The sequence below is a fragment of the Danaus plexippus genome, chromosome 7, assembly GCF_018135715.1.
Source record: "Danaus plexippus chromosome 7, MEX_DaPlex, whole genome shotgun sequence".
Classification (NCBI taxonomy): Eukaryota; Metazoa; Arthropoda; class Insecta; order Lepidoptera; family Nymphalidae; genus Danaus; species Danaus plexippus.
This window is the reverse complement of record NC_083541.1, coordinates 1,551,436-1,579,405: the sequence shown is the minus strand read 5'-3', so window position 1 is coordinate 1,579,405 and position 27,970 is coordinate 1,551,436. Positions and strand designations below refer to the sequence as shown.

General features: G+C 33.8%; 2 protein-coding genes and 1 pseudogene across 4 annotated transcripts; 1 reads left to right on the top strand and 2 right to left on the bottom strand.

Annotated features, from left to right (window-relative positions):
- Positions 1-168: 168 nt before the first annotated feature.
- Positions 169-6,399, top strand: LOC116770920 (endothelin-converting enzyme 2-like). Of its 2 annotated transcripts, none has more exons than XR_009752527.1 (15): positions 169-340; positions 1,656-1,752; positions 1,824-1,918; positions 2,293-2,414; positions 2,595-2,778; positions 2,881-3,142; positions 3,206-3,503; positions 3,595-3,891; positions 3,979-4,176; positions 4,250-4,586; positions 4,850-4,898; positions 5,026-5,093; positions 5,155-5,289; positions 5,365-5,529; positions 5,868-6,008. XR_009752527.1 is itself a non-coding variant. In XM_061520976.1 (15 exons), exons 1-15 carry the CDS (start codon positions 289-291, stop codon positions 6,039-6,041), a joined length of 2,529 nt encoding a protein of 842 aa, XP_061376960.1. In that variant the 5' UTR covers positions 169-288; the 3' UTR covers positions 6,042-6,399. The 2 variants fall into 2 exon arrangements, 1 of the variants encoding a protein (XP_061376960.1); XM_061520976.1 differs by having other exon boundaries at positions 5,155-5,285; positions 5,868-6,399.
- Positions 6,400-12,763: 6,364 nt separating this feature from the next.
- LOC116770652 (delta-like protein 1) lies at positions 12,764-19,712 on the bottom strand. 2 transcript variants are annotated; one of them, XM_032662213.2, is made up of 6 exons: positions 19,522-19,712; positions 15,061-15,223; positions 14,692-14,850; positions 14,322-14,513; positions 13,769-13,960; positions 12,764-13,245 (listed from the first exon to the last, which is right to left on the bottom strand). In XM_032662213.2, the coding sequence occupies exons 1-6, from the start codon at positions 19,609-19,611 to the stop codon at positions 12,974-12,976; spliced, it is 1,068 nt and encodes a 355-aa protein (XP_032518104.2). In that variant the 5' UTR covers positions 19,612-19,712; the 3' UTR covers positions 12,764-12,973. The 2 variants fall into 2 exon arrangements, with proteins under 2 accessions (XP_032518104.2, XP_032518105.2); XM_032662214.2 differs by having other exon boundaries at positions 15,061-15,199.
- A 4,263-nt stretch (positions 19,713-23,975) lies between these two features.
- Positions 23,976-25,353, bottom strand: LOC133318773 (uncharacterized; annotated as a pseudogene).
- Positions 25,354-27,970: the final 2,617 nt, after the last annotated feature.

Below are 27,970 nucleotides of genomic sequence, written 5' to 3'. Positions count from 1 at the left end.
AGAATATTACTCGGAAAAAAAGCATTCAAATCCATAATGCATGTATGTCATACTTAAAGTAAAACTTTTTATCCCATTTAATGATTTTTAACAACAATTATGGTCACAATACTACGGTAGACACATTTCAGCTCACAACAGCAGGCTTTCAGTAACTCAAAAGCCTTGAAACTGAACGCACTGAGTACATTAGATATAAAAGCGAGCGAATATCACTCATATTTTATCGTAATAAGAATGATTATAGTGTAAATATAAATAAAATTTTGTTGCAAATTGTGTTGCAAAATGAATGCCTGGTCGGGCAATAATAGTGATGCTATGGGACCGACGGTTACTCGTAAGTTTAACATAAATTAATAAAGGTAGCTTATCTATAATTTTGTAATAATATAACCTCAAATTTACTCATTCTAGAAAATAACTGAGTGATTTATGTAGCCGATTCAATTAAAAAATCTTTTAAAAGATCGAAAGAACAAAACTAAAATCTAGATATTTTCTCATCTTAGCGTATACTGTCTTTAAACTTTGAACAAATTAAAATTTATTATTATATTATAAATTTCAAGTAAAATGATTTAATGCCTATAGAATTTTCTAATGCCAAAAAAGAAATCGAAACACCTCACAAAGGTCAGTTAACCCTAGCACAGGTAACATTAACGGCCTCGATTGTAATCTGTGCCCACTTAATAGCACTAGCTTTTAGGTATTTGGCCTTACACCATTAGTAAACTACGTCAGATACAGATATGGGGCTGATAAACAAGAAATTTATCGCCAATTAATAAAAGGATTCAAAAACAGAATCAGATTAATATCACAGCTAAATAATATATAATTATTAAAATAACATACTAAATAAATGGTAAAGCATTGCCATAAATGCTGTCAAAAACCTCCCCTACATACGTTTATAAATAAATATATATATAAAAGTATTTATAGTTTAACAAAACTAAAAGTTGTCTTACACTTGTCTGAAAATCACCTTTAAGATATAAGTCCGTATTTTGATTAAGACATATATTTTTGTCTCTGTCATTTTGTTCCTGTATGTTGGTGTACAGAAACAAAATAATAATAATAATACAAACTAGAAGTTAATAAATACAAGAGAAGGAATAATAAATATTTATTAGTAGTAAATTCACTTAAATGTCTTTTTTTAATTATTTGGTGAATAATGTGGAGATTGGTAAAAGTTGGAACTCGGTATAAAATTAGAAAAATATATATATATTTAACAGCACGCTTCCTTAAGTGAAATTATTATGAAAACTTTAGTATTAATTTCAAACTGAAAGACTAAATGGAGGTCATTCATGATTCAAATTATACTTTCTAAGCCATTAAAACTAATTTAAACTATATGTTACCCTACTATATAGCTATAATATAAAAAAAATATTCCATTTTTAATATTTACGCTTTCTATATACTTTTTGAAAATCGAACTTAATATTGAAACGATTACTTATAAGAATATAGAAAAAATAATCAGATAGCTAAAATAAAAAATTATCACTTTTACAGACATTTAATATCTATTTTCGAAAGTAATAACTCATGGTATTATAAATAAAAACCAGACTGAAATGGAGAGAAAATAAATACCTATAAAAGCTCTCTATTTAAAATTTATTTCGTAGGTGCTTGCAGTGCGAAGTCGACTACGCCACCTTTAAAAAATGGTAATGAAATGCGCGAATCGGGTTATCTCATAGCTGTTGGCTCAAGAACAGCTCGGTAGTATTCTTTGTTATAAAATATAATTACAGTAAACTAAGATAACATGTTCACGGTATTTTTTATTTTAGATTCAGAAGGAAACATAAAAATAAGATGATAATCCTCATTTTACTATTATTACTCATTATATTCTTGTGTTTAGCTGTCACAATGACGGTTTTATGTAAGTACTTTTTGCAATATACTTCTAAAATAGCGTTATCGATGTATTCAACCGTGACTGTAAGCCGTAGTGAAGTTAATAAAATTATAAATTTCGACCTTTGTTCAAATAAGATCACATGTATGATAAAAATGCAGTAAAACTATACTGAAATTTAAAATTTTTACGTCATACTGTAAGAGGAAATGGTTGTAACGTGATTTTTGGACCTTATAAAACATTTAACATAGACTAAAAATATGACGTTAAAGAATACAAGTACATTTTAATTCAATTAACTCCATAGAAATTATTAATGTGAACAATAATCCGATCACTTTTTTTGAAGTTTTTTATTGATAAATTAAATATAAACATAAAAACTTATTTCTTAGATGTCAAACAAAAACGGAGCAAACCTATACGTATATGCGAAAGCAAACAATGTTTAAGATCAGCTGCGAACCTCGCGCTGTCCATGGATAAGTCAGTGGATCCTTGCAATGATTTTTACCAAGTGAGAATTACAGTCGTACTAATTGATATTAACAACCATCTAATGTAAAGGAATTCCTTTCCTTTTTAATTCCCTCCGATGACCTAGTCTTAACTATACCATTAATCTTGACATTCAAGAGTTTAGCTCTTTCAAGAGGTCATCATGTGTGATATTATATAAAATAATCCTATATTTTAGTACGTATGCGGCAATTGGCCTAAAGAACATCCCAGGCCGGATGCTTATAGTTCATATGATTGGTTCAATGACAAACAGAGGAAAGTATTTGCCACTATACGAGATTTCCTCGCCAAGAATGTCACCAACGAACCGAAACCGGTAAAGCAGGCTAAGGATATATACAGTGCTTGTATAGATACAGGTAAAAATGATGTCGAAATATCAATTAACATTAAAACCAAATCTCTTCGCGACTAAATTGTATTACTTAGTACATTTAACAACGCTGTAACATCATTTGCAGAAGAACTAGATAAGAGGGGACTAAAACCTGTGATAAAAATATTAGAATCTTTAGGACTACCCGCGTATCCAACAGTTATCAACGTAACTGATGACATCGACTACTCCACCTACAAATTTAATTGGCTAGAAGCAGTCATAAAAATTAAAACATTACTAGGGATGGATGTACTCATTGGATTTGATATCTTCACTGATCCAAAAAATTCTTCAGTTTATAGACTTGTTATGGGATCACCCGAAGCAACAAATCCTTTTCCAAGGTAAAAAGATAGTTCCTTTCGTTTAAAGTAATAAACGTTTACTTAAATTTATATTTATTACAGCTTTCTCATTGAAAAGAAACGTCATGTAGGACGTAAAAGTATTTTGTTAAGGAAAAAAGAAAAACATAAAAATGCTCCATTTGTAATAGACAATAAAAATAAAAAGAAGAATGTAGATAATAATAATGACGATGAAGAGAAGACTGCACATATATACAAACTATTTTACGCAGAAATGATGAAGCTTTTTGTAGTTGAAGCCACGGCTAAGAACTTTAGTTTGACTGAAGTAGAGTTAGATCAAAACATATTCCTGTCTGCCAATGAATATTATAATATGAATGAAGATATGTATGAGGTAAGTTTGGAAGAAAGAATGTCCACAGACATTTAAATACAATCAGGAAGATCAATCCATGAGACAAGAAACTAAAATATTTATTTTTCAGCTAGAAGACGATGTCAATGTTACGACGAGTGATGATGAAATTTATATAAATATACCTGAATACACGGTAGAAGAAATTCAAGAACATACAGATATGATAGTTCAGGATAATGACGGCGTTAAAATGGACATTTGGAAAGAATACCTAGAGGGTATTTTTAAAATAAGCAATGTCGACTTAGATTTTAAAAAAGATTTAATTCTAGTTTCCGATCCCGATTTAAAATACATGTCACTTATGGCTGCCTACGTATCTAAAGCTTCTCCTGTTTCAATTGAACTCTACATTTGGATAAAGGTTGGTTTAAATATTTTATATACTGAAGATTATACTTTAATTTTATTTACTTAACTTATAAAAGTGATAAGTCTTATTTTTTTGAAGGTAGTTGAAGTTATGGCAGTTCACACGACGACGGAATTGAGACTGTTATTCCAGAGGTCATATGACGCATTGAGATCTCGAGAACTGTCGATCACACCGCGCAGCCTTCAGTGTGCTAGTGCCACAAACGATATGATGGGCATGGCTGTGTCCTATGCCATAGCCGACTCCCACTTCTTTAGTGATACCAAGCCAAAGGTTTTAATATTTACTTTAAGCATTATGGCAACAGTTTAAATTACTTCGCTAAGAAATGTTTCTTGTTTCTAAGATTGAAGTAATGCTACACGAAATGAAAAACGCACTTGCCCGACTTGTTGGTAAAGCTAAATGGATGGATGATAACACAAAATTAGCGACCTATCAGAAGATCATAGATATGAAGTCATTCGTTGGCTTCCCTGACTGGTTACTACATGTGGATTCACTTGAGAAATATTACGAGGGAATCGAAGTTAGTCCTAAAACGCATTTAGAAAATATGATTAAAATAATACAGGTGAAAATAAGGAAAGCCCTTAATAAATTTCGCACTGGCAACGAATTCGCTTGGGCTACCGACCCTACAGAAGTAAATGCTTATCATACTTTTCAAGAAAATACCATAAGTGAGTAAGCGATTCATTAACTTGCTACATTAATTGGGTTCCAATACCTATTCTTAAATAAGGTTTGAACATCACATACCAAATCTAAGTAAAAAATATATATGAATATTATCTGTATACCATCTTGTTAAACACATAACGATTGTTACTTGAAGAAAAAACCAAATTTCGTTTCCATTCATCCTCTTTGAAATATAAAAATTGATTAAAATTTCTTATCCTTCATACTTGGTCTCATTAACTTCTTTCAATTGTGGACGCAGCCGTGCCTTTAGTGATGTTACAACACCCATTCTTCGATTTGGGACTTGAGTATGTACTGTACATTTAAAAAAATAAACTCAAACAGTTTCATTATATAAAATAGTTATATATTTCAATTAATTTATCGTTGTAACTTAAACCTTTAAACCTATCTGCTATGTTAATTCAATTTCAGTTCGCTAAATTATGGAGCATTGGGCAGTGTACTTGGACATGAAATAACACACGGTTTTGATGATTTCGGTAAGACATATTATTATATGTGATTTTGTTATTATAATTATAATAATATTAATGCCAACAGGTAGACGTTTCGACAAGAACGGGAACTTGCTACCGTGGTGGTCCAACGACACCATACAATCATTCGTCAATATGACCCAATGCTTCGTTGACCAATACTCAAATTTTTATATTCCTGAACTTGGAGAGCATGTGTGTATGAAAATGAGTCCTATATTGATATTTGTTTGTCAGAAGGTGATTTTGATATTTCTGTCTCAATATATTTTAGGTAGATGGCAAAAAAACCTTAGGAGAAAATATCGCTGATAACGGTGGTGTTAGGGAGTCTTTCGGGGCTCTTAAAGAACACTTACAAAAGTATGGCCCTGAACCAAAGCTACCCGGCTTTGAAGAATTTACTCCAGAACAATTATTTTTTATATCATATGGAAATGTACGTCAATTGCTCTTGAAGTATCTTTAAGTATGTTATGTTTTAAAGATATAAAAAAAATATATAAACAATACTAAGAATTGATTGTTCAAGTGTTTCGACAATTACAAATAACAATTACACAAGAAAGACGTGTTTAGGTTTTAAGAATATTAAACTATTCCCGTTTCATTGTGCATGTTACATATTATGTATCGAACTTTTTAGATATTTTTAAAGGTGGTTCGTATTAAATGTACTTAAAATATTCTTTTGTTTAAAATGTTGAATATTAATACTCGTAGTGCAAATTAACTATCCAAAAAATGTTATTAATAATAACTGAATATTGTCACCAGTTGTGGTGTGAGGTATCTACCAAGGATTCCCTGAAGTCAGGTCTATCCGACGAGCACTCTCCTCAACATCTCCGGGCCCGCGGTGCACTACAGAACAATGCAGATTTCTCAAGAATATGGAAATGCCCCCCCGATTCTCCGATGAACCCAACAAAAAGATGTATTATCTATTAGGCACTAGACACTATGTCCCAACTGTTGACTGTAGAATACTTCGTAGTTTGACTACATTTTCGAACAATATACTAAACAGTAGTTTTATATAGTAATTGGAACAAAAAAAAATACGAAAATAAGACTCAACCGTCAAGAAACAAAACTTTATTACAAACAAAGACAATAAAGAAGTAAAGTAACCGTCCCTCGTAAATAAGTATAAAAATATAATGATTTGAAGTATTAATTTTATATAACTTTATCTGATATAAATATAAGTGCCGAAGTATTTGCTTACAATTAAATAAATAATTATGTATTTTTCACATATAAATAATATCTATTATATAGTATTGTGTGTTTTAGACTTTAATAGATATACATTAAAAAACAATTACTATATTTTCAATGATTTTATTTCATCTTTCATATCCATTGTACATTAAAGTACTGACAGTCATCTTAGTGGCTACTGATGATTTTCGAGTATCCGCCGGAGAGGCCAGACGAATGGCCGATGCTGGATACGATTCCGGACGAATAACCGTGGCCGTATGAAAGTCCTCCGCTGTACAAGCCACTGCTACCGAGCGAAAGACCTCCGTGTCCGAGAGAAATGCCGCTTCCGTAAGATAGGCCACCGCCGCTTGCGTAAGATAGGCCACCGCCGCTTCCGTAAGAAATGCCACTGCCTAAACCTATACCGCTGCCTAGAGCTACACCACCTCCTAGGCCTAAACCGCCACCTAACGCTACACCACCTCCTAGGCCTACACCGCCACCTAACGCTACACCACCACCCAGAGATCCAACAGAAACACCGGATGAAACAGCTACTGGCCTATCCACTACTACGGGTTGTGGCACGGCTACTGGTCTATCAACGACAACTGGATGGGGTACTGCAACTGGCCTGTCTACTTGTACTGGCACTGGTACGTTAACTTGACGGTCAACGTATACTGGGTGCGGCACTGGCACTTGCCTGTTAATAATGACTGGTCGGTCTACTGGGACCTGTCTCTCAACAGTGACGGGGTAGGGCACGGGAACGGATACTGGTACTCTAACGGGCACCGGTACCTTCCTTTCGTAATATACAGGCACTTGTCTGGTAATTTCTACTGGTACTTTGTGGATGACTGGCACCGGTCTGTCCACAGCCACGGGAACTGGCACCCTGACGGGAACTGGAACTTGACGGTCAACTGGGACAGGTACTGGAACCTGAACGGGAACTTGGACGTTTCTTGTGATTGTTCTCGTAATAAATCTGGGTACTTCCTGACGGAGAATGACGGGGTTGGGTTGGACAGCAACGGAGGTCTGCACGGCAGCTGGAGCTGCTGCTACAGCTACAGCTGGGGCGGCGCCTACTGCTATAGCTGGACCACCGCCAACTGCGATTCCTCCTCCACCGATTCCTCCGCCAATTCCTATTCCAGAACCGATTCCAATTCCAGAACCAATTCCAATTCCAGAGCCAATAGCTACTCCTGAACCTATTCCAGAACCGATAGCCACACCAGAGCCGATTCCGGAACCGATTCCCGAACCGATAGCAATTCCTGAACCGTATCCAGAGCCGATAGCTATTCCGGAACCTAATCCAGAACTAAGTCCAATGCCTGAACCGATACCGATTCCATGAGACAGACCAGAGGATAGGCCTAAGGAATATCCAGAAGATAGGATTCCTCTTTTGACAGGCTTACCAGCGGGAGCGTCTTTAATGCCATTCTCTAAGAGCTCTGATACCTTCGCTTTTGTATCTACTTCCTTGGCATATAAACTGCTCGCTACAAGCAGAACCTGAAATTAGAGTTGTATTTTAAATTTTAAATATTTAGTTGGTATACAAACAATATCTTCAGTTTATTAAAAAAAAAAAAATTAAAAAAAAAATATTTCAAAGGCTTATGATCGAACGACCTTAGTGTTAGTCTATGCAGTATATTCTACCATATGCGCCAGGTCAAGGCAAAGCCAACTAAGCTTTCTGATAACACTTCCATATAAATAACCGTTGAAGTACAACACTAATATATCAACTTATAAAGAGCTTAAATTTGAGAAGTAGATTGCTTTTTAAAAATCATTTAAAAGGAATGGATTGCGTCAATTAAAATTCTTTAAAAAAAGTATACGTTTATGTCACAGACTCTATACTGTAATTATAATTGTATCACCTACGGAAGATGGCGGCTTATTCACACATGTTCTAGATTTGTTGTGTCGGTATTAGCTAGTTTTTAGACGATTGCGTAAATAGTACTTGAACGGGTAAGTTGGGAAATATGTTGAATTTTATATTTTGAAACCACTGGCCCTTACATATTCTCAGAAATTATGAAACTTGTATAAATATTAATACTTCTGTATTACGTCAACGGATAAAGTTTTTCAAGAACTTAAGATATCTTTGAGAGACGATAAATACAATAAAACGCAATAAATATATATACTTTATACCAATTTTGGATTTATTTCATTTAAATGAAATACGTATGGATACAACAAAGAGACTGTTATCATTAATATTAATTATAATGTTCATAAATCCCAGCAGACTTTTACGTCGTTTTTATTAATTTTATTAACTATTATTTTTAAATATACGTACATAGCTTTAAAATAATGCGACGTTTGTTACATAATATGATACTGTACCGTCTGATACGTCATAGGAATATGTCTGAAACAATGTTTTGACAAGCTAAAATATGTTGAAGAAATCTTATTCGACTATGTTAAACCAAATACGTTTTTTAAACTGTTTTAGAACGAAGGTATGTCTTAGTATAGAAGGAAGATCTTTTTTAATTACCTGTTACGAAGTTGCGTGGTGAATTCTAGCTCCACAAATTAAAATAATTTCGTATATTGTAACACAATGTGCAACACGAACTGATTTTTTATTGAAATAAATCAATCAATTTAATTACAGTTATCTAAGGTAATGTGAATCCTAAAGAAATCTATCGTTTTAATATTCTAGCACATCGTTATCATTCGCATCAATGTATTTCATATCAAACATTGTTTTTATTTATGCCGGGATGCCGAAAAAGTACTCTTAAAACTTCAATTGCAACTAAATAATATATATGATTTGCCACCTAGAGGTTCAACTTATATTTACTCTAAGGCTTTATACGATGTAAATTAGGATAAATATTTTCATGCTTTTTGCTCTTAAGCAAGGATAGGGTTATTTTATGTCCCTCGTTTGCTTTGTCTTAATATAATGTCTTAAATTTCCACAAAAATATCAAACTCACAAGGACTTAATGTTATGTAATTTTTCGTATAAATCTTGTTATGAAAGAATTACATGACGACAAACTTAAAAAAAAAAATAAACACATTTTTTACTCGTCAAAATAGTTGATTAAAATATATATTTACTTAAAAAATTAGGTTTATTGAAAAAAATCTAAATCTACCACTGGCCACTTATTTATCGTTTGTCGGGGGTTCTAGCTTACCATGGCCTACTTCGGAAAAGTTTTGTAACTATTGATTCTATTAATATCCTTTCATTTAGTACAAAATAAATTAGTATTTAACTTAATACATTTAAGAAACAATTAATTGTTGAATGTAGGAGGAGTATCGATCTTGGACTTCAATAATAATTAATAATTACTCCAAGAAGTTATCCCTAGTGTGAGAGAAGTTGTTACTCGAAATTTAGGGTCAAGAAGAGTCATTCTTTTTTTTGGAGAAAAGTTTCCCTTCGTCCCACGAGTGAATTTAAATGTATTAAAAAAACGCATGAAAATGTATTAAAAATTAAAGATATTACAAAAAACGAAAAAAAAAATCTGTCGGCTTTTTTGCACTTTTTGATGTTTTTTTTTATTATAAATTAAAAATATTATATATTAAATAATAAATTTATCTTTAGCGTTATTTCACATATATTATTAATATAAAATTAAAAAAAAATACATACCATGAAAAAGTGTATAGCCGTCATCTTTATCGAGTTATGCTCCCGATTTTTCACCAATTCACATTCCTTTTTGACAAGTATATATATGCGACCGCTCCACGTTGTATGTGCTGTCAGTCTATTGCATATCCTTTGCCTCCACCTTTATATAGCACAAAACTAACATCAAACATACGCCGAAACCACTTTTCAATATCTCATCGTTGCAGGGCGGGCTGCGGTTACTTCATGGCACTTTAGTCCCTATTAGATATATACTTAATACTAATGTCTTGTGAGCTTCTGCTTCATGTCTATATATCTCGTTAAATTATACAGACTCGTTTAGTTAGTAAGTTTTTTTAATTGGACATCTTTACTGCCCTAATCCAGTTTACTGAAATGGCCAATCTCAACGCTTCCTGAGATATTTAAAATGTTTAATATGGAAATCTTAATTTTTATTTGGGGCATGCAACTTACAACTTGAGAAAACGATGTATACTATGCTATTATTTCATGAGAAAAAATACTGAAAGGACAGATTGAAATTGTAATTTTGTAGAGATTTTAAGAATGTAGAATTTGGTTGTTGTTCCTTGTTACATAAATATAATTAATTGTTTTACATAAAATTAAATAATAATTGCTTAAATTACTTAAGATCTTAGTAAACAATCTAAAGTTTAAAGCTAAATGGAATTTAAATTTCATTGCCAAAAAAGTTTATGTCGCAAATTTTTATGTTTTATTTGCTAATTTCGAAGAAAAACTTGAATTTTATAATTCAATTATATCACTATAAATAAAGTCTTAGGACAGATATAAACAAATCGTAAAATTATCAAATTTATTTCTTTGACAATTTCAAATCAAATAAAAATAATTGAAAAATCAGAACAACGTGTTACATTTATTGATAACTCGGGAAAAAAAACGCAAAAAAAAAAGTCACTTGCAACCGCAGTCAAGAAACGAAGCATGTTGTTGGTTCTTGATAGCAGTCGTTCTATGTTAGGTAACATATCACAACACGAAACCTAATATGACCTAATACACGATGTGTATCGATAAATATCAAAACATATCTCGTCAGATAAGGCTCCGTAATCCCAAAGCATCATAATGAGCTGAAGGTTCTAGGCCGGAATAATACATTAAAAAAAAAACCTGTTACAGATTAAAAAAAAATGTTCTAATGGATAAAAAATGCAGATTGAAGGGCCGTGTCGTAATACCAATGCTGACTAGATTATTATAGGATCTCGAAAGTTTAAACGCTAAGTTTGGTCGAGATAAAATTCAAACGGGCTTCGAACCATGCATTAGGTTACAGCTGATTCCATTTATGGTATTACAACCAAACGAAGATAACATATGCAAGTAAATTAATTGAATAGGCTTTGCTTGACCGAAAACGTCGCTGGACACTGTTTTTACGGAATGTAGTCCATGCCTCATGTATCAGATGCTCTGCTCTGAATAACTGATATCAATTAAAACCTACTGGCGAAAAACCTATCAGAATTCGAACGAAATTGCAACACTGACGTTAATGACATTGACATTAAATAAATAATCAACAAAACTATCGGACTGTGCACGTCTTTGCACGTACGAAAACGGCCATATTATAAAAAAAATTGCAATACTAATACGTTATAGTAATATTATAATGATGTTTGATTTATACGTATAAAAAATATTTATTCCAAATGCTTTCTTTATAGCTATAAATAAAATGCAACTATATATATGCTCCATACTTTAAAATACATCCAAGACTTCGTGTCTGCATAAGAGATAAGTTATATATTATATAAAATAATAATTAACTGGTAGCTCGTGAGGTGAATTAGTTAAATGTTAATCTTAATCAAAACCCTAACATCGCCAACCATATAACTAGACTAGACCGGACTGCTCTTATAAGAGCATGGGCACAGCCACAAACATTGACTACAGAGAGATTGAATTTAATTAACAATTTCGTTACTGGCTAACAAACATGTGTTGGCTTAGCAATCGTACTCGAAAATTGCATAAAGATATAGATTGCACTTTATGCATAAGTGTCTAAGTCACTTATTGCAATAACTTATCTGTAGCCGTGTTTTGAAACGAGTGAATTTATTCAAAATTAATATACGATGTCCTAAATATTGTGTCATTTTTAATACAGTTAAGTCGAAAGCATCTGAGAAATGTCCGGTATGGAAAATGTCTGGAGCTTTGTGACTGTAATCTACAAATAACGAACCTAATAAATGATAAGTACGCCATCAAAACAATATCCTCGCAATGAGAAGAAATTTAAATTAATGAGATCTAAGATCTCGTCTGCCCGTGATCACGGTTGCTGAAAAGTAACCGAAACGTCGGGAGTGTGTAGTTTTTTACAAAAATAATTCACGGGTAGTTCATCCGAAAAATATTAGTTTCATTTAAAAGAAATTTAAATTATTAAAAATTTGCAGCCAGTTCTGAAACTTTGTAATGAAGTTATTATGTGTCGTAAGCTAAATACAAAGATTTCTAATACTTTGATTTAATATTTCAAGAGTATTTACAAATATTCAAATAGCAATAAATTAGAAATATTCCTATAAAGACGCCGACAGCTTGTCTTCGTCTTGTTCTATGTACCTTTATATCTCGACTGGAGATAAAATGTAACACTCATTACGATTCTTATTTTTTGGCGTAATTTTTTGGGATGGAATTCATGTTAAAAGAAAAAATGCTGTCATTTTATAATTTAATCATCTTATATTCTAGAATAAATAATTACATTTAAATGCTTATACATACTTATAAATATATTATTTTTTATTCATAATTGTAACATTACAATTCCTTTTATTGTTTGACACTTGAATGAACCAAAGCTTTATGAAGATATGATGATGAATACTTTATTAACTTAATGTGTGATGATGAAACGGTGATTATGAAATGATGAATTAAATAAATTATTATAATCTATCACAATACATGTTGCCTATGAATAAAATCATTCAGTCTCATTGTCATCACTAAGATCTTCTTCTATTTTGGGTGTCGTTGTTTCTTCGACGGATATTGATTCAGGTTTCTCTGTAATCTCATCAGTGTCCATCACTTCTGTGTTATTTGACGTGGTCATGGATTCTGGCAATATTTCGCAGTGCTTCCCGCTAATGCCTTCCTGACAATGGCACCTGTAGGAACCGTCCCCGGTTTCCAAAGACTGACATTTCCCGCCATTCTTGCACGTATCGGGATTCTTTTCACAGTAGTTCAACTCTGATAATAGATAAGAATTCATTAAGAGTAAATAGTTAGAAACTTCAAAGGTAACAGAAAATTAAGAAATAAATTAAACTAATACGAATGAAAAATTATATTATTGATAATAAACATTATCAGACTCTGTTTGACATTAATCACGAATATCAGAATTTTCTCTTTTACATCCTACCTAGTTGTTATTTTAATAAATAATCATATAACCTTCAAACTTCACAACTACAGAATAATTCTTGTCTAACAAAAGCTAAAATTAATACATATTACGTTTGGCTTGAACGTTATTATTGTATAGAAGATCGTCTATAGATACCTAAATGAGTACACTATTACCAAATTTTATTTCCACTAAACTTAAGTAATTATAAAAATAAATATTTATCATAAATATTTTATACAATAGCTACTAAATATTATTATGTATAAAACATTTTTTAATCAAATTCTAATTATAAATATAGTACATTAAAATGTTCTCAGACGTTTCATATAAATTAACAAAATTCTCTAACAAACTAACCTTCATCACAAAGCATGCCTCCCCAACCTTTCTCGCAATTGCACTCCCAGGGCCTGCTACATGTTCCGTGGACGCAGCCTGGGTATTTGTGACACTGGGAGCAGTTCTTCCCGGTCCAACCAACTTTACAGCGGCATTCACCAGGGCGACGACAATATCCTCTTTCCCCGTGACATCCAGGAGCACAAATCGCTGGTCAAACAAAGTAAGTATCTTATTGAATTTATATTGACAACCCTGACTGTTTTTAGAACCGTGTGTTAAATTAACAACCCTACTTTTTGTACTTAATACTCATTTAATTAACGTAGATTTATAAAGTAAAAAATAAATGGAAAAAAACATTTTCAACAAATCTAACATAGTAGGAAGGTTTTAAGTTGTTTTCGTTTGTAAAACCTTATTTATTGAAATACTAATTTTCTTATTACAATTTTTCTTTAGAAAAAGAGAGAGAGATCCCATACAAAATCTTAATTAAACACAATGTTAATATAATGTATGCAGTTCATACAGTAAGTTATATTTTGTTAAACCATAATAGTATACTTACGGGTTTGACACAATAGTCCGGTGTATCCTGGTAAGCATTTACACTCTAGTGGCTTGTCACAATAGCCATGTTGACAGCCGGGTAAAGGTTGGCAAGCTCGACATGTCGGTCCCGCCCAACCGAGTCTACAGCGACACTCTCCAGGCGTCTCACAGAAACCGCGGGTAGCATGACAATCAGACCGACACATTGCTATAGAACATTGTTTTATATAAACATTAAATAACTTATTCATAAACCGATTGCTCAAAAAGTATAAATATCGAAATATAAAAGTATCCAAAACTAATTTAGATGCATTCATGATCATTAATCTTCTTATGCCTTATAAAATATAATTGCAACAAATTGGTATTGTTTATATACTTACGTTCTGAACAGAATATGCCGTCCCATCCTTCTCTGCATATGCACTCGAAGGAGACGTTACAGTAGCCATGCTGGCATCCTGGGAGTGGTATGCATTTATTACAGCGCTCTCCGTAAAAACCTAGCTTGCATCTACACTCGCCAGGACGCTTGCAATAACCTGAAAATAATGAAAGCAATATTTCCTTACTAACAAAATAAAAAGATATTTCTTTTATTGTTATTCCAATATCTCAATGATATAATAACTCAATACAATATGAAAAAGTAAAAAATATTATACTGCATTTCAAGTTCTTAGACATACATGTTAAAATATAAACGAAGCTTACAACGTAGGAAACAGGTTCAAATAAAGATTAAAACTCACCTTGTAGTGGATCACAGCCTCGTTTGCATATCGGTACATCACAGAGGTCTCCTTGCCAGCCAGGGAGACACTTCGGCTCCCCCTTATCATCACAGACGTAGTGACTGTGTTCGCTCTGAACAGCCGGCAGCTCGCACGCCTGAACACTCTTCTTATATAGAGGCTATGGGGTGCATTTAACGTGCTTGTTACATGCGTGCAATGTTAACACAATAGGTTCACATAATTTAAGGATATGCATATTCATGGATGTGTTATTCACAAATAAGTAGCGATGGACAGTTTTCTGTTTAAAATTTATCAAAAACTATGTCGGGAGGGTATATTTACAAACATATTTTTTAATATTTGTGTATGAGTCTTAAGAATTATTGTATAAAATCAGTTAATATTTTATTCATAATGAAGCATTGATATATATTGATGATGGGTTAGGAGATAAGTTAAGAGAAGAATATATAATATAAGTCAAAATATTTAATATTAATCGCAATAATTTTGGGATAAATCAAAAAGGGCCATCGGAGCTCTATAAACAACTAAGAGTTTCTTAGAGATATATCCTGGAGAAATCCCATGATGACATCGTTACCTCACTCCTAAAAGACAACGCTGCTCTAGAGCTAGAATTAAGACTTCAATTCCATAAACAGTTTAGGATAGGAGCACAAAGTAACAGAGTAGGGTTAGGATCAAGTAGGAAGGCCAAATATATGGCTATATTAAAGACTTATTCAGCAAGACGAGCCTTCTAAATATAATAGATTCATGCAATGAGCTTTAGCTTTCAGAACAATCCGATAAGCATTAAAATGGCGCACCTTAATTCATGATTGGTCGCAAGCAATGCTAAAATTTTATCTCAGTACATTGCAGATGACTCTTCTAGATCAGAATAATTTCCTAGAATGGGGTAAAGGTACCGAAAAAAATTGCTACATCTGTTAGGAGGCAGTTGGAACTACAAATCTTTTGCTCATGGGGTGTAAGATGCTCCTCGAGAAGGGTCAATGCTCGCGTCGTGACGATAGGGTTATAGAAATTCTACTTGAAGCGGTTAGTCTTTCGGTAGCCAGAGCGCAAAAAGAAATAACCACAAACAAGCTATCAATACGTTTTGTGAGAGAAGGCACTAAGGCTACGATTATTACTAGGGCTACAAATCTTATTCAAACATCAAGCCTTACTCTTACTCTTAGTTACGCTAACATTAAAACGGCTTCGGATTGGACTCAACTGATGAATACATATGAGGAGAAATATATAATCCCAAAGTATATTTGTGCGTCGGCGTCCAGACCACACATATTTTTATACTAGCGATTTTAAAGCGAGTTGTGCTAATATAGCTCACGGTTCCTTAAGAAACCAACATCCCCAAAGACCATGCTATCAAGGTCAACAAGTATTACGAGCTCACTAAGGAACCATGAATAGGTTTGTTGTAAATTTGTATGCGGTAGAAGTGGAAGTAGGAGGTATAAGGGCTAAATCTACTAAAAGACTTGGGACTGTCCAGAACTAACATCAGTTGATTCTTGGAACAAGCGTCGAAGGTAGCCATAGTAGATTTATTTCAAATTGAGTTAGGTAGAGAGAGGACCTTGGACGTTTGAGGTGAGCGCTTAACGCGCGTCTGATAGGGGTATAAATAATAAATAAATATATATATATAGAGAGAGAAACATAGACCTGGGTCGCAAGTCCCAGGTACTGTTGAAACTCCTCTCCTTGCAACGATAGACCCGGCACCCGCACGGTGAATCCATGGAATGCTGGGAAGTTTCGGCTCATATGCGAAAATGTAGTCTGCTTTTCGGGGATGAACTGATTTTATCGACAGTCTATACGAGATTGGGTAAATTAAGTTATGAAGATCGGATTTCTTTTGTTGTGATAAACATCTCCTCACAGTCGGAGACGAGGACAAAAGCTAGTTAATTATATAATCAAAACAAGATTTATATCGCAACTTCATACCACTATAGTAGTATAGCTGTATTAACCCACCTATTACAAAGTAATTGAATAACAACGGACAAACAAAAACCATAACATACATATCATATATATTTTATGTGTGATCTTAAAATTTCTGCTCCCTTTCACTATACCTTAGCTGGTTCTAATGCTATTTGGAACATTTTAATAGGACCTCATTATGACATAACACATAGTCATAGATTTATATCACGCGATAGCTTCGGATCTTACGTTTAATTACACGTAACAAGTATAATTATCATAATCGTGAACATTCTTAGTAAATCATAGAGTAATTGAAATGAAAGTTCCGTATGAATTATATCTTGATAAGAACGATTATTTTTACCGATTAAAAAGTGAGATACAGAAGTTTAATGTGAAATAATTGAACGTTTGTTTAGAACATTAATGGAATATATATTACTGATTAGTTGTTATGTGCACATTTATTGGATTTTGTAAGTAACCTTGTAAAGTTTGGAATGTTAAAAATAAATGAAACTTTTTAAATACTTAGTCAGATTATAATTAACTCCTCTGCGTAGGAAATATTCGAATATAAAAATCTTTTTATACCCTGTTTCTTAAATATTATTTTTTATCATTTAGTTTGGAATTAAAAAAAAATATCCCAATAAATAAGAGGTTTAATCGACAGGTAAACTCATAATTCATAACGATATTAATAAACAATTTCTTATCCTCTGTAACAAAAAAAAATATTCAAAATTAAGGTAGTATAAAATAAAAGCATCTAACGTCACCTTTTGACCTACATAGTTTGAAATGATCAAATCAATGAAATGTCACAATACATTTCTCTCAATAGATTAATTGCTTTCATTCACAGTAGATGTCGCTGTTTCATTGGCAACAGTAAGCTTACTTAAGCTTGCATCTTCTCACAATTTCTCGTTCATAAACATTCGCACATTGTAGGATTAAGTTGTATTGTTTGAAAAACGGTAAACGCCTCGTATGTAGTGTGACTGTGAAACTTGGACTAAGCATAAAGAACGGCAATTAATATAAATCCTACGGAGCCGTCAGGATGTCGTGAAGGTACTTTCTAATATGAGAGAAAGCCGCGAGAAAGTATGCCGCACAGAGAAACTCTGCTTAAAATATGTTTCTATTGGAAATAATAATATTAAACTTATGATGAGAACTGATATTTAAAAAAAAAATAGAATATTCTTTTATCCAACACACGATACCACTTTTTTTTTCTACGCTATGACCTTATTGACACTGAAAATGTGGAATATTTTGCCAATCTCGGTAGCACATTTAATATAACCACATAATTGTACGTATTATAATTCTTAAAATTAATTGTGCATTATAATTGTCAATGCCTGATAAAAAAATTCGTTCATAAGCTCCCAGAGTCGTAAATTTTAAATATTGTACCTTCTTAGGTATAGTCATTCATATAGTATTTTGTTTATTCTATTTAACGGCTCTGAATGACCATTTGCGGCTTTTTGGACGATTTTAAAAAAAAGGTTTTATATTTATTATTGCGAAAGTATGTTTTTGGATGAACTTTTTATCATTTCAAAGTACATATATATAACAAAAAAAACTGTTTAACAAATGCATGTCTTATTACATGTACGTGTGTGGTCTGTAATTATTTAAAGTTGATTGAATTCATTTCACAGATACTTAATACGTGCCACTTCTATTTTTTTTTTATAAAAAACCAAAAACGGTTGCAGATTATATATGGAAACCGAATCCTCATAAACATGTCTAGAGGAAACTTGGTGTTTGGTAATTTAAATTGCCATTTCTAGCGTTTCCTTACTTACAATTAAAATGAGGCGATTCAATTAGCATATCGATTACCAAATATATGGTACGAGGTATAGATGGGATTTTTACTTGAAACTTTATTTTTTTTTACGAATTACAGTTAAAACGCTTTTAAATAATACGACTATACTACTGTAAATTTAATAGAGTGGCTCATGATTTTTATATTCATATTTTAATATACAACCAAAATAAATTTATTATAAATAAATTTGTATGTGTTAAACATAAATTATTTACCTGCGAAGTAGATTTTTTTATGTATATATAAGGCTGGCATAACAGCTATCTGTTAGGCCCTTTTTTATCAAAGAACTAAAAAAAACTCAATAATTATTTAAATATTACAGGAAAAAAACTAGATTTTATATCTGTTAGAAAGTTAGTTTCTTAACAGTAACTGCATGAAAACAGTATATTAAAAAATATTTGAATTAATTAATGAATTAAAAAAAAAATTCTCGTAGGTCGTAGGTAGGTCGTATTGTTTAAAAAATAATAATATTAATTACCTTAAAAATAATTTGAAAATATTTTTATTGCTAATAAAAAGAAAAAGTTTAAACAAACATTGACCATAACATGCAAGAGGAACATGCAACACTTTAGTGCAAAATATTTCTAACCATACCTAAACAAAATAAAAGTACCGACCTGTTTCTTCCATTTCGGCAGAATGTATTTAGCTGGCAACACTAGTGGTGTAACACAGCATACGACGAGGATAAAAATAAAATTCTTCATATTGCACTTATAACATCAAACCATTATACGGTAAGATCAAAATATGGATGATAAAGAGACGCGCGTCGCGTTTGGCCGTGGCAGTGGTACTGTTACCGGTGTTATTGAACTTGACTAAGAAGCAACTTTCACAGATCAACCCATGGAACTTTCTGTTAGGAAAAACCGCAGAACAATATCATATTCCGCATACATCCAATACAAATAAAAGATAAGGACACATGAATTAAAAAACCCCAAATTATATACAGGACGTATTAAAATTTCATAAAAATTACCAATGAAAAAGAAATCGGGTCTAACTGTGTAATGATTCACATTACTTGTCTCAATTTCTTCGGAGACATTTACATGTGATTGAGGAAAATATTATAAAAACATTAAAGAGATTTCTTCAAAAAAACTCTCTCGACCTCATAACAGATGATAAACGGTGACTGCATCGAGATACAGTTTTGAAAACCGGGTGAACGGATCGTAAATGAGAATTAATTATATGTGCAAAGAGAACATTCACGTTTTATTTGTTCCAAATGACAGTTTGATCTCTTTAACGTTCTATTTATACTCCTCATTCATTTCTGTACATATGTTCTTATATACATTTATTTATGCCGGTTATTTTAGCTTCTATTTTTTGTGTAAAAAAATTAATTTTATATTCGTTATTCCTTCTTCTATAAAAGGTACTTTTGCGAGCAGCAAAAAATTACCACAACATATGTAAAATACGTGATGTTTAAATATGCACGACTGTACATAAAAATACAAAAAAATATATACATATATCTAGTTTTATAATTGTTTCTGATAACCATTAATGAAAGTTAATGTATAAGTAGTTACTTAATAATTGTAAGGATATTAAATTATCCTCGTTAACGAATAGTTTCATCAGTTTCCTAAGTATTTTCCGATTGTATCCCTAAACTGTGAGTTTCAACGTATTTCATTTCTGTCGATCAAATATATCCATAAACCTAAAATATAAACTTAATAATGGAACTGAATATCTCTTGTTGTTTAATGAGGTCTAAGATTTTCGCGAGTATTCATTTAAATAAAACTAGTATTATTCGGATTTACTACGCGGATTTTTATTATTTAAAAACTACATAATCCCGACGTTTCGGTTACTTTGCCGTTACTTTACCTCGTCTGCCCGTGATCACGGTTGCTGCAAAGTAACCGAAACGTCGGGATTATGTAGTTTTAAAATAATAAAAATCCGCGTAGTAAATCCGAATAATACTAGTTTTATTTAAATCTCTTGTTGTTATTAATATACTAAGAATTGATAGAATAAATAAATTAGAAATAGACGTGACAATAATCACATTAAGAAAGTCTTAGAAGTTCTATTTGCAAGGTATTTTCGGTCTCTCGTAAACGTCTCCACGGCGGTCCCTGAATGAAGCTTACAACTAGCAATGATAGAACCTCTGAATAACCCTATTGATTATGATATACCTTCTGCGCAAAGTGCGGAACTATGGAAGCCACTTTCCTAACTAGTTGGTAGAACTTTGTAAGGTGCTTGAGCCTAGCTAAGGTCAAATTACTGTAGCTCGAACATGGGTTCGCTCGACCGGGGAAGCACCACCCTCTCATAGAAGTTCGGCGTGAAGCAGTCTTTAATGGCTGGGTTTCGTCCGATGAGTGAGGGAGCCGGTTGCCCTTTCCTTTTTCCCAACTTTTCCTCTCCCTCTTCCCCAAATTAGAGTGGCAACGCATCCGCTAAATTATTTTGCGGATGTCCATGGGCGACGGTACTACCTCCATCAGGTAGGCCGTCTGCTCGTTTGCTCCCTTTTTCATATAAAAAAAAATAGAGCCTTAGCGATAGGGGGTTGGGGGCCACCCTTTCGCCCCACATAGGCATATGGTACTCGGAGCACCCTTATTTGAGGGTTGGGACTCTCCGCCAGAGCGTCAAAGTCTAATGCGCAAACTACCCCGTGGCTATCTACTAAGGCGATGAAGGTTGCCGCTGAAGTTTAGTGGGTAGTTTCGGGCCTATCACTGGAAGACATACCTTAACCACCTTCAACTTCCTTAAGTCGGAGGAAAGTAATAGTTCGCTTCCCCAATGTCAGAAAGGTCTAGAAAAGAATATCAGGAAGCTGTCTATACTTTAACGATGCAAACTTGTTAACTAAAATTATAAAATACCACAAACATTCGTATAATATATTATCCAAATATATAATATGTGGCACAAAACAGGATCACATTTGATTTAAATCTTTCTCATATGAAATTAATCTTGACCGAAAAATTGGCTATCCCTAAATGTAATGTTAGAATTAATGGTCATAACATATATATATATATATATATATATATATATATATATATATATATATATATATATATATATATATATGTCGAAGAACCATGTCCAAGTTGATTATTAGGAGCTGTGACGTCAGCGATGTTATCGTCACATAACACTATTTCCACCTATCAGGTTATCCATTTTCACCAATAAAGCACTCTCACTTACTCGCACCACTTTATTTTCAACTTTAACTAACACTTAGTAATTTCTCCTGGATAGCTCTCACACCACTGTGTCCTCGCCACAGATGTCTCCGAATATAAATGGTTTTCGAGGAGTCATTACATTTACTCTTAATTTTAAATAATAAGTTACAAAGATTATTCGTAGTAATTCAAATAAACAGTAATCATTACAAAAGTTTTCGTAATCAATTATTAAACCAACTAAACTTTATATTGCCATTTAAAATTTAAAGAAATCATAATTGAATAACATTGATTACAAAATGGTTACTGTTTAAGTTTGTGTTTTACTAAAACTCACAAAATAACTTATCTTTACATATTACAAATCACGATACGAATTGCCATTTACTTTCCTTCAATACAAATCGTACGACGATCTATAAAACAAATAATTTTGTTAAAGTTATTACTAACGCCTTGACATTGTTTATGTCACATCTACCCTCTAAAGTGAAATACATATGAAACAACTATACATATGAAACAACTACCCTTTATAATGGTTTGTTAAATGTCGTTGCGCCGACACGGCCATTCTGCGGCCTGGTGCGTGCCCTGCACCAGTTTTACTTTGTTGTGATATATCAACGTATCAACATACGCTGTATTAAAGAGATCACTTGGATTCTCTGAACCTGTGTTTGTGTTTTTTTTTTTTTTTACGCAAAATGCTCCACGCATCTTTGCTTACTTTTATTGAAGTGGGTTTGTTGCTGTGGTCTGGGCGGTCTTGTACGCCGTGGTCCACAGGGGCTCTAAGGGATTGAGGTAGGTCGATGCTGTGGTCTGGGACTTTCGTCCGTGGTCCACAGAGGATATTGATTTTATGATGTTGCTGTGGTCTGGGCGGTCCCGTACGCCGTGGTCCACAGGGGCTCTAAGGGATTGAGGTAGGTCGATGCTGTGGTCTGGGCGGTCTCGTACGCCGTGGTCCACAGAGGATATTGATTTTATGATGTTGCTGTGGTCTGGGACTTTTGTCCGTGGTCCACAGAGGATATTGATTTTATGATGTTGCTGTGGTCTGGGCGGTCTCGTACGCCGTGGTCCACAGGGGCTCTAAGGGATTGAGGTAGGTCGATGCTGTGGTCTGGGCGGTCTCGTACGCCGTGGTCCACAGAGGATATTGATTTTATGATGTTGCTGTGGTCTGGGCGGTCTCGTACGCCGTGGTCCACAGGGGCTCTAAGGGATTGAGGTAGGTCGATGCTGTGGTCTGGGACTTTCGTCCGTGGTCCACAGAGGATATTGATTTTATGATGTTGCTGTGGTCTGGGCGGTCCCGTACGCCGTGGTCCACAGGGGCTCTAAGGGATTGAGGTAGGTCGATGCTGTGGTCTGGGCGGTCTCGTACGCCGTGGTCCACAGAGGATATTGATTTTATGATGTTGCTGTGGTCTGGGACTTTTGTCCGTGGTCCACAGAGGATATTGATTTTATGATGTTGCTGTGGTCTGGGCGGTCTCGTACGCCGTGGTCCACAGGGGCTCTAAGGGATTGAGGTAGGTCGATGCTGTGGTCTGGGCGGTCTCGTACGCCGTGGTCCACAGAGGATATTGATTTTATGATGTTGCTGTGGTCTGGGCGGTCTCGTACGCCGTGGTCCACAGGGGCTCTAAGGGATTGAGGTAGGTCGATGCTGTGGTCTGGGACTTTTGTCCGTGGTCCACAGAGGATATTGATTTTATGATGTTGCTGTGGTCTGGGCGGTCTCGTACGCCGTGGTCCACAGGGGCTCTAAGGGATTGAGGTAGGTCGATGCTGTGGTCTAGGACTTTTGTCCGTGGTCCACAGAGGCTCTAAAAGATTTGAAGAAAGGTAATATTTTAGTATAGGTTCTAAAATTTTTTTTTTTTTTTTTTTTTTTTATTGACCTCATGTCAAGTTCCTCAACTTGAGAGATCTTTTGATAAAGACAATTGTCAATAAATTGATACTTTACTAAGCAATGAATGTTGGACCAAGTTTATTGATCGTTCATTGGATTCAACTTCTAAATTTTCAGAAGCTTCAACATTTAATGGACTGTCGTAATGTGGAGGATCATCAATCTGATCCGCCGACACGGTTCCTGCTGCTGCTGGATTTGGTGCTGGACGTAATTGATCATGAGCTAACTTACGCGGCCGGCCTCTACCGGTTACACGTTTTAGCATGTAACGATTACGTTCCAATATTTTGTATATTTCGTATGGTTCAGTATTTTTCAGATCCAAAGAAGTTTGTTTACGAGGATTAGTTTTGATTAGTGCATAGTCACCTCTTTTAAATGAACGTAGCTTACCCTTACTTTTTTCAAAACTCTGTTTATCATATTCCGCCGAAGCCAACATTTTCTGTTGCACATATTCCTCCAATACATCAAAATTTATAAATTCATTCTCAAAATCAATTAACCTTTATAGTTCCGATGGCACACAATGCTGCCGACGAGTGAGAAGAGTTAGAGGTGCAACTCCAGTAACTCTATGAGGCGTGCAATTAAACGAGAGTTGCAATGCTTCAAGAGCAGTCTGCCAGTTTTCGGTTGTGTAATTTTTATAATAGTTAGGGCATTTTTTAAAGTGCTCATGATACTTTCAAGCTGTCCTTTAGCTCGGCTTATTCCTGGTGCGATTGAATGTATGTTGCTCCCAAAGCGGTTACAATAAACTTTGAATTCACCAAGAAACTCTCGACCTCCATCAACCATGATCTGAACTGGTGTTCCAAAAAGATGTACTAATCGTTTCAAGGCTGCGAGACTGATCCTTCACTACTCCTAGTTCCTAATTTCCAGGTAATGTCCATATGTACTACTTGAAATGCTGCCGTGGGTTTCTGGATTGGATGTTCTGCAAATTATAAAATTTTCAACAAATTTTCCGATTAAAGTACTCATTTTATCAAAAACATATGTCTTTTATTTTTTGAAAAGTTCTCTCCCATCCTGGGTGATGTAATGCGGTGTGAAATGAATTTATTAAATCTCGTCTGCCGTGATCACGGTTGCTCAAAAGTAACCGAAACGTCGGGAGCCTGTAATTTTAACAAAATTAAAGCACGCGTATATCCGAAAAATATTAGTTTCATTTAAATGAATTTACTATACTCCCCTGAAATGATGATAGGAACGACAATGACTTCATGTTGGCCAAGCACAGGATCTGTTAAAATTTTCTTTAGGACACCTTCTTTTAGTGTATAGTTTGCGGCTGCGTGGTCGCTGCTCATGCTATCTTATTAAAGGACGAAGTAAATCATCGAGTCTTCGTTCTATTTGTAACCATTCCATGTCTTTGCTTATCATATTGACAGATATTTCATTAGATGGGTTTCTACATCTATGAATTCACGGAAGTAAATCCTTTTTATGTTTGGATGCTTTCAAAGCATTACAATTTTAAACTTTCGACCGTATAAATAGTGTCGAAAATGTTTTGTTGCCCGTACTACTGCCAGAGTCTCGAGCTCATAAGAGTGGTATCGGCTCTCCGCGTCAGTAGTTTTTTTTTTTTTTTTTGACTCATATACACTACTGGATGACGGCGCCCATTAACGATCGGAGCTAGAACTGCTCCGTATCCAATGCTACTATCATCTGTATACAGCTCTGTTGGTGCTGTTTCTTTCTCGAATAATTTTATGTTCAAGTAATTCCTTAATAATTGAACGAACTGTTTCCCTCCTCACAGGACTTAATCGATATGGTCTACGTTCTACATATCTATCGTTATCTTTTAAGCGTATTTGTAGTACTTCGGTGTTTAACACGCGATTTTCATATTTGTTGAGCAGAATTATTAATCTATTTATTAGATCTTGATCAGTTAGGTCGCAATTTAAATTATTAAATTTATCACTCCTAGACATCACATGACGTATAGCAGGTTGGTGAAGAAAAATAGCACCATGCAAGTTTACTATCACACTAAAATTCGTGTTTTCAATCAAATTCATTCCAATTAAAACATCTGAACATATTTCACAGTCAGGTACAATATGAAACTGAATCTCTATTCGAAGATCATTTATAACGCATACTGTTGTTAATGTTGATAGCGACACTACTGTAAATTATCTCAGACCTTTCAAATATCGTACTAAATTTGTTCGTTTTATAGTTCCTTGTAATGTATTCAATGTATTAAGGTGAGACCGTTTCACGTATCGTATCGGCGATGCCACAGAGATCAATTCGGGTACTGATGACGCTCTAACATTTAGTAATTCGATTCGCAGTTGTTCATCCCCTATACAACAATCACTGCCTTTCTTATACGTCGCCATAGAACCCACGCTTGTGACAAAAATTGCGTAATATCCTTAGTATTATCATAGTTATGTTCTTTAAAACGAACGATGTCCCGCGAGTATCCAGTCTCTGGTTCGATGTGAAAAGTCGTAATCAAAACATCCCGCAATTCCGATCACGTTGTTGTAAATATTAACCAATTGTTAACCCATAACTTTGTGCGTCCTCTGAGTAGACTCCGGACCTTCATTCTGATTTCGTAATCAGTAAAGTTATAGGTTTCCATTGCAGTTGTAATATGTTGACACCATTCTCTGATTCCAACATTCATGTCCTGGTCATATGATGGCAGGTATCAGTAATTTTAATTTTGGCTTCTGGTTGACCAGGAATACGACCGACAACCGCTTTATCACTTTTAGCATTTGTGAAAAAAAGAAAAAAAAATAATAATTCGGTATTTACCACTGCAACAGAGCCTCCAGTATTGTCAGATGGACGAGTAGAAGTGGGTAATCCCGCTTCTGATGTCGAAGAACCATGTCCAAGTTGATTATTAGGAGCTGTGACGTCAGCGATGTTATCGTCACATAACACTATTTCCACCTATCAGGTTATCCATTTTCACCAATAAAGCACTCTCACTTACTCGCACCACTTTATTTTCAACTTTAACTAACACTTAGTAATTTCTCCTGGATAGCTCTCACACCACTGTGTCCTCGCCACAGATGTCTCCGAATATAAATGGTTTTCGAGGAGTCATTACATTTACTCTTAATTTTAAATAATAAGTTACAAAGATTATTCGTAGTAATTCAAATAAACAGTAATCATTACAAAAGTTTTCGTAATCAATTATTAAACCAACTAAACTTTATATTGCCATTTAAAATTTAAAGAAATCATAATTGAATAACATTGATTACAAAATGGTTACTGTTTAAGTTTGTGTTTTACTAAAACTCACAAAATAACTTATCTTTACATATTACAAATCACGATACGAATTGCCATTTACTTTCCTTCAATACAAATCGTACGACGATCTATAAAACAAATAATTTTGTTAAAGTTATTACTAACGCCTTGACATTGTTTATGTCACATCTACCCTCTAAAGTGAAATACATATGAAACAACTATACATATGAAACAACTACCCTTTATAATGGTTTGTTAAATGTCGTTGCGCCGACATATATATATATATATATAATATAATATAAATAAATAAATATATATATATGCATACTTTCGGTTTAAGGCTGATAGTGAAAGTTATTAGTTATTTATAGAATTACTTAACAAGGGTTTCATAATACATTCGTAGAGAGAATGTTTAATTATGAACACCTTGTACAGACTACCTACTAATATATGCAGTCCGTAAAGCATTCCCAGTGATGTAATGATGTCTCTTTCACTGAAGCCATTTTAGCCTTGACAACATCAAACTTTGCGTTTTATTGTCACGTCAAAAATGACATCTGACGTCAATTTTTATAGTTGCCATAAAATAAAAATTTTAATTAATTAATTTAAATAAAATTTTTCAAATTATATACATATTAAAGGTATTGCGGATTTCCAAAT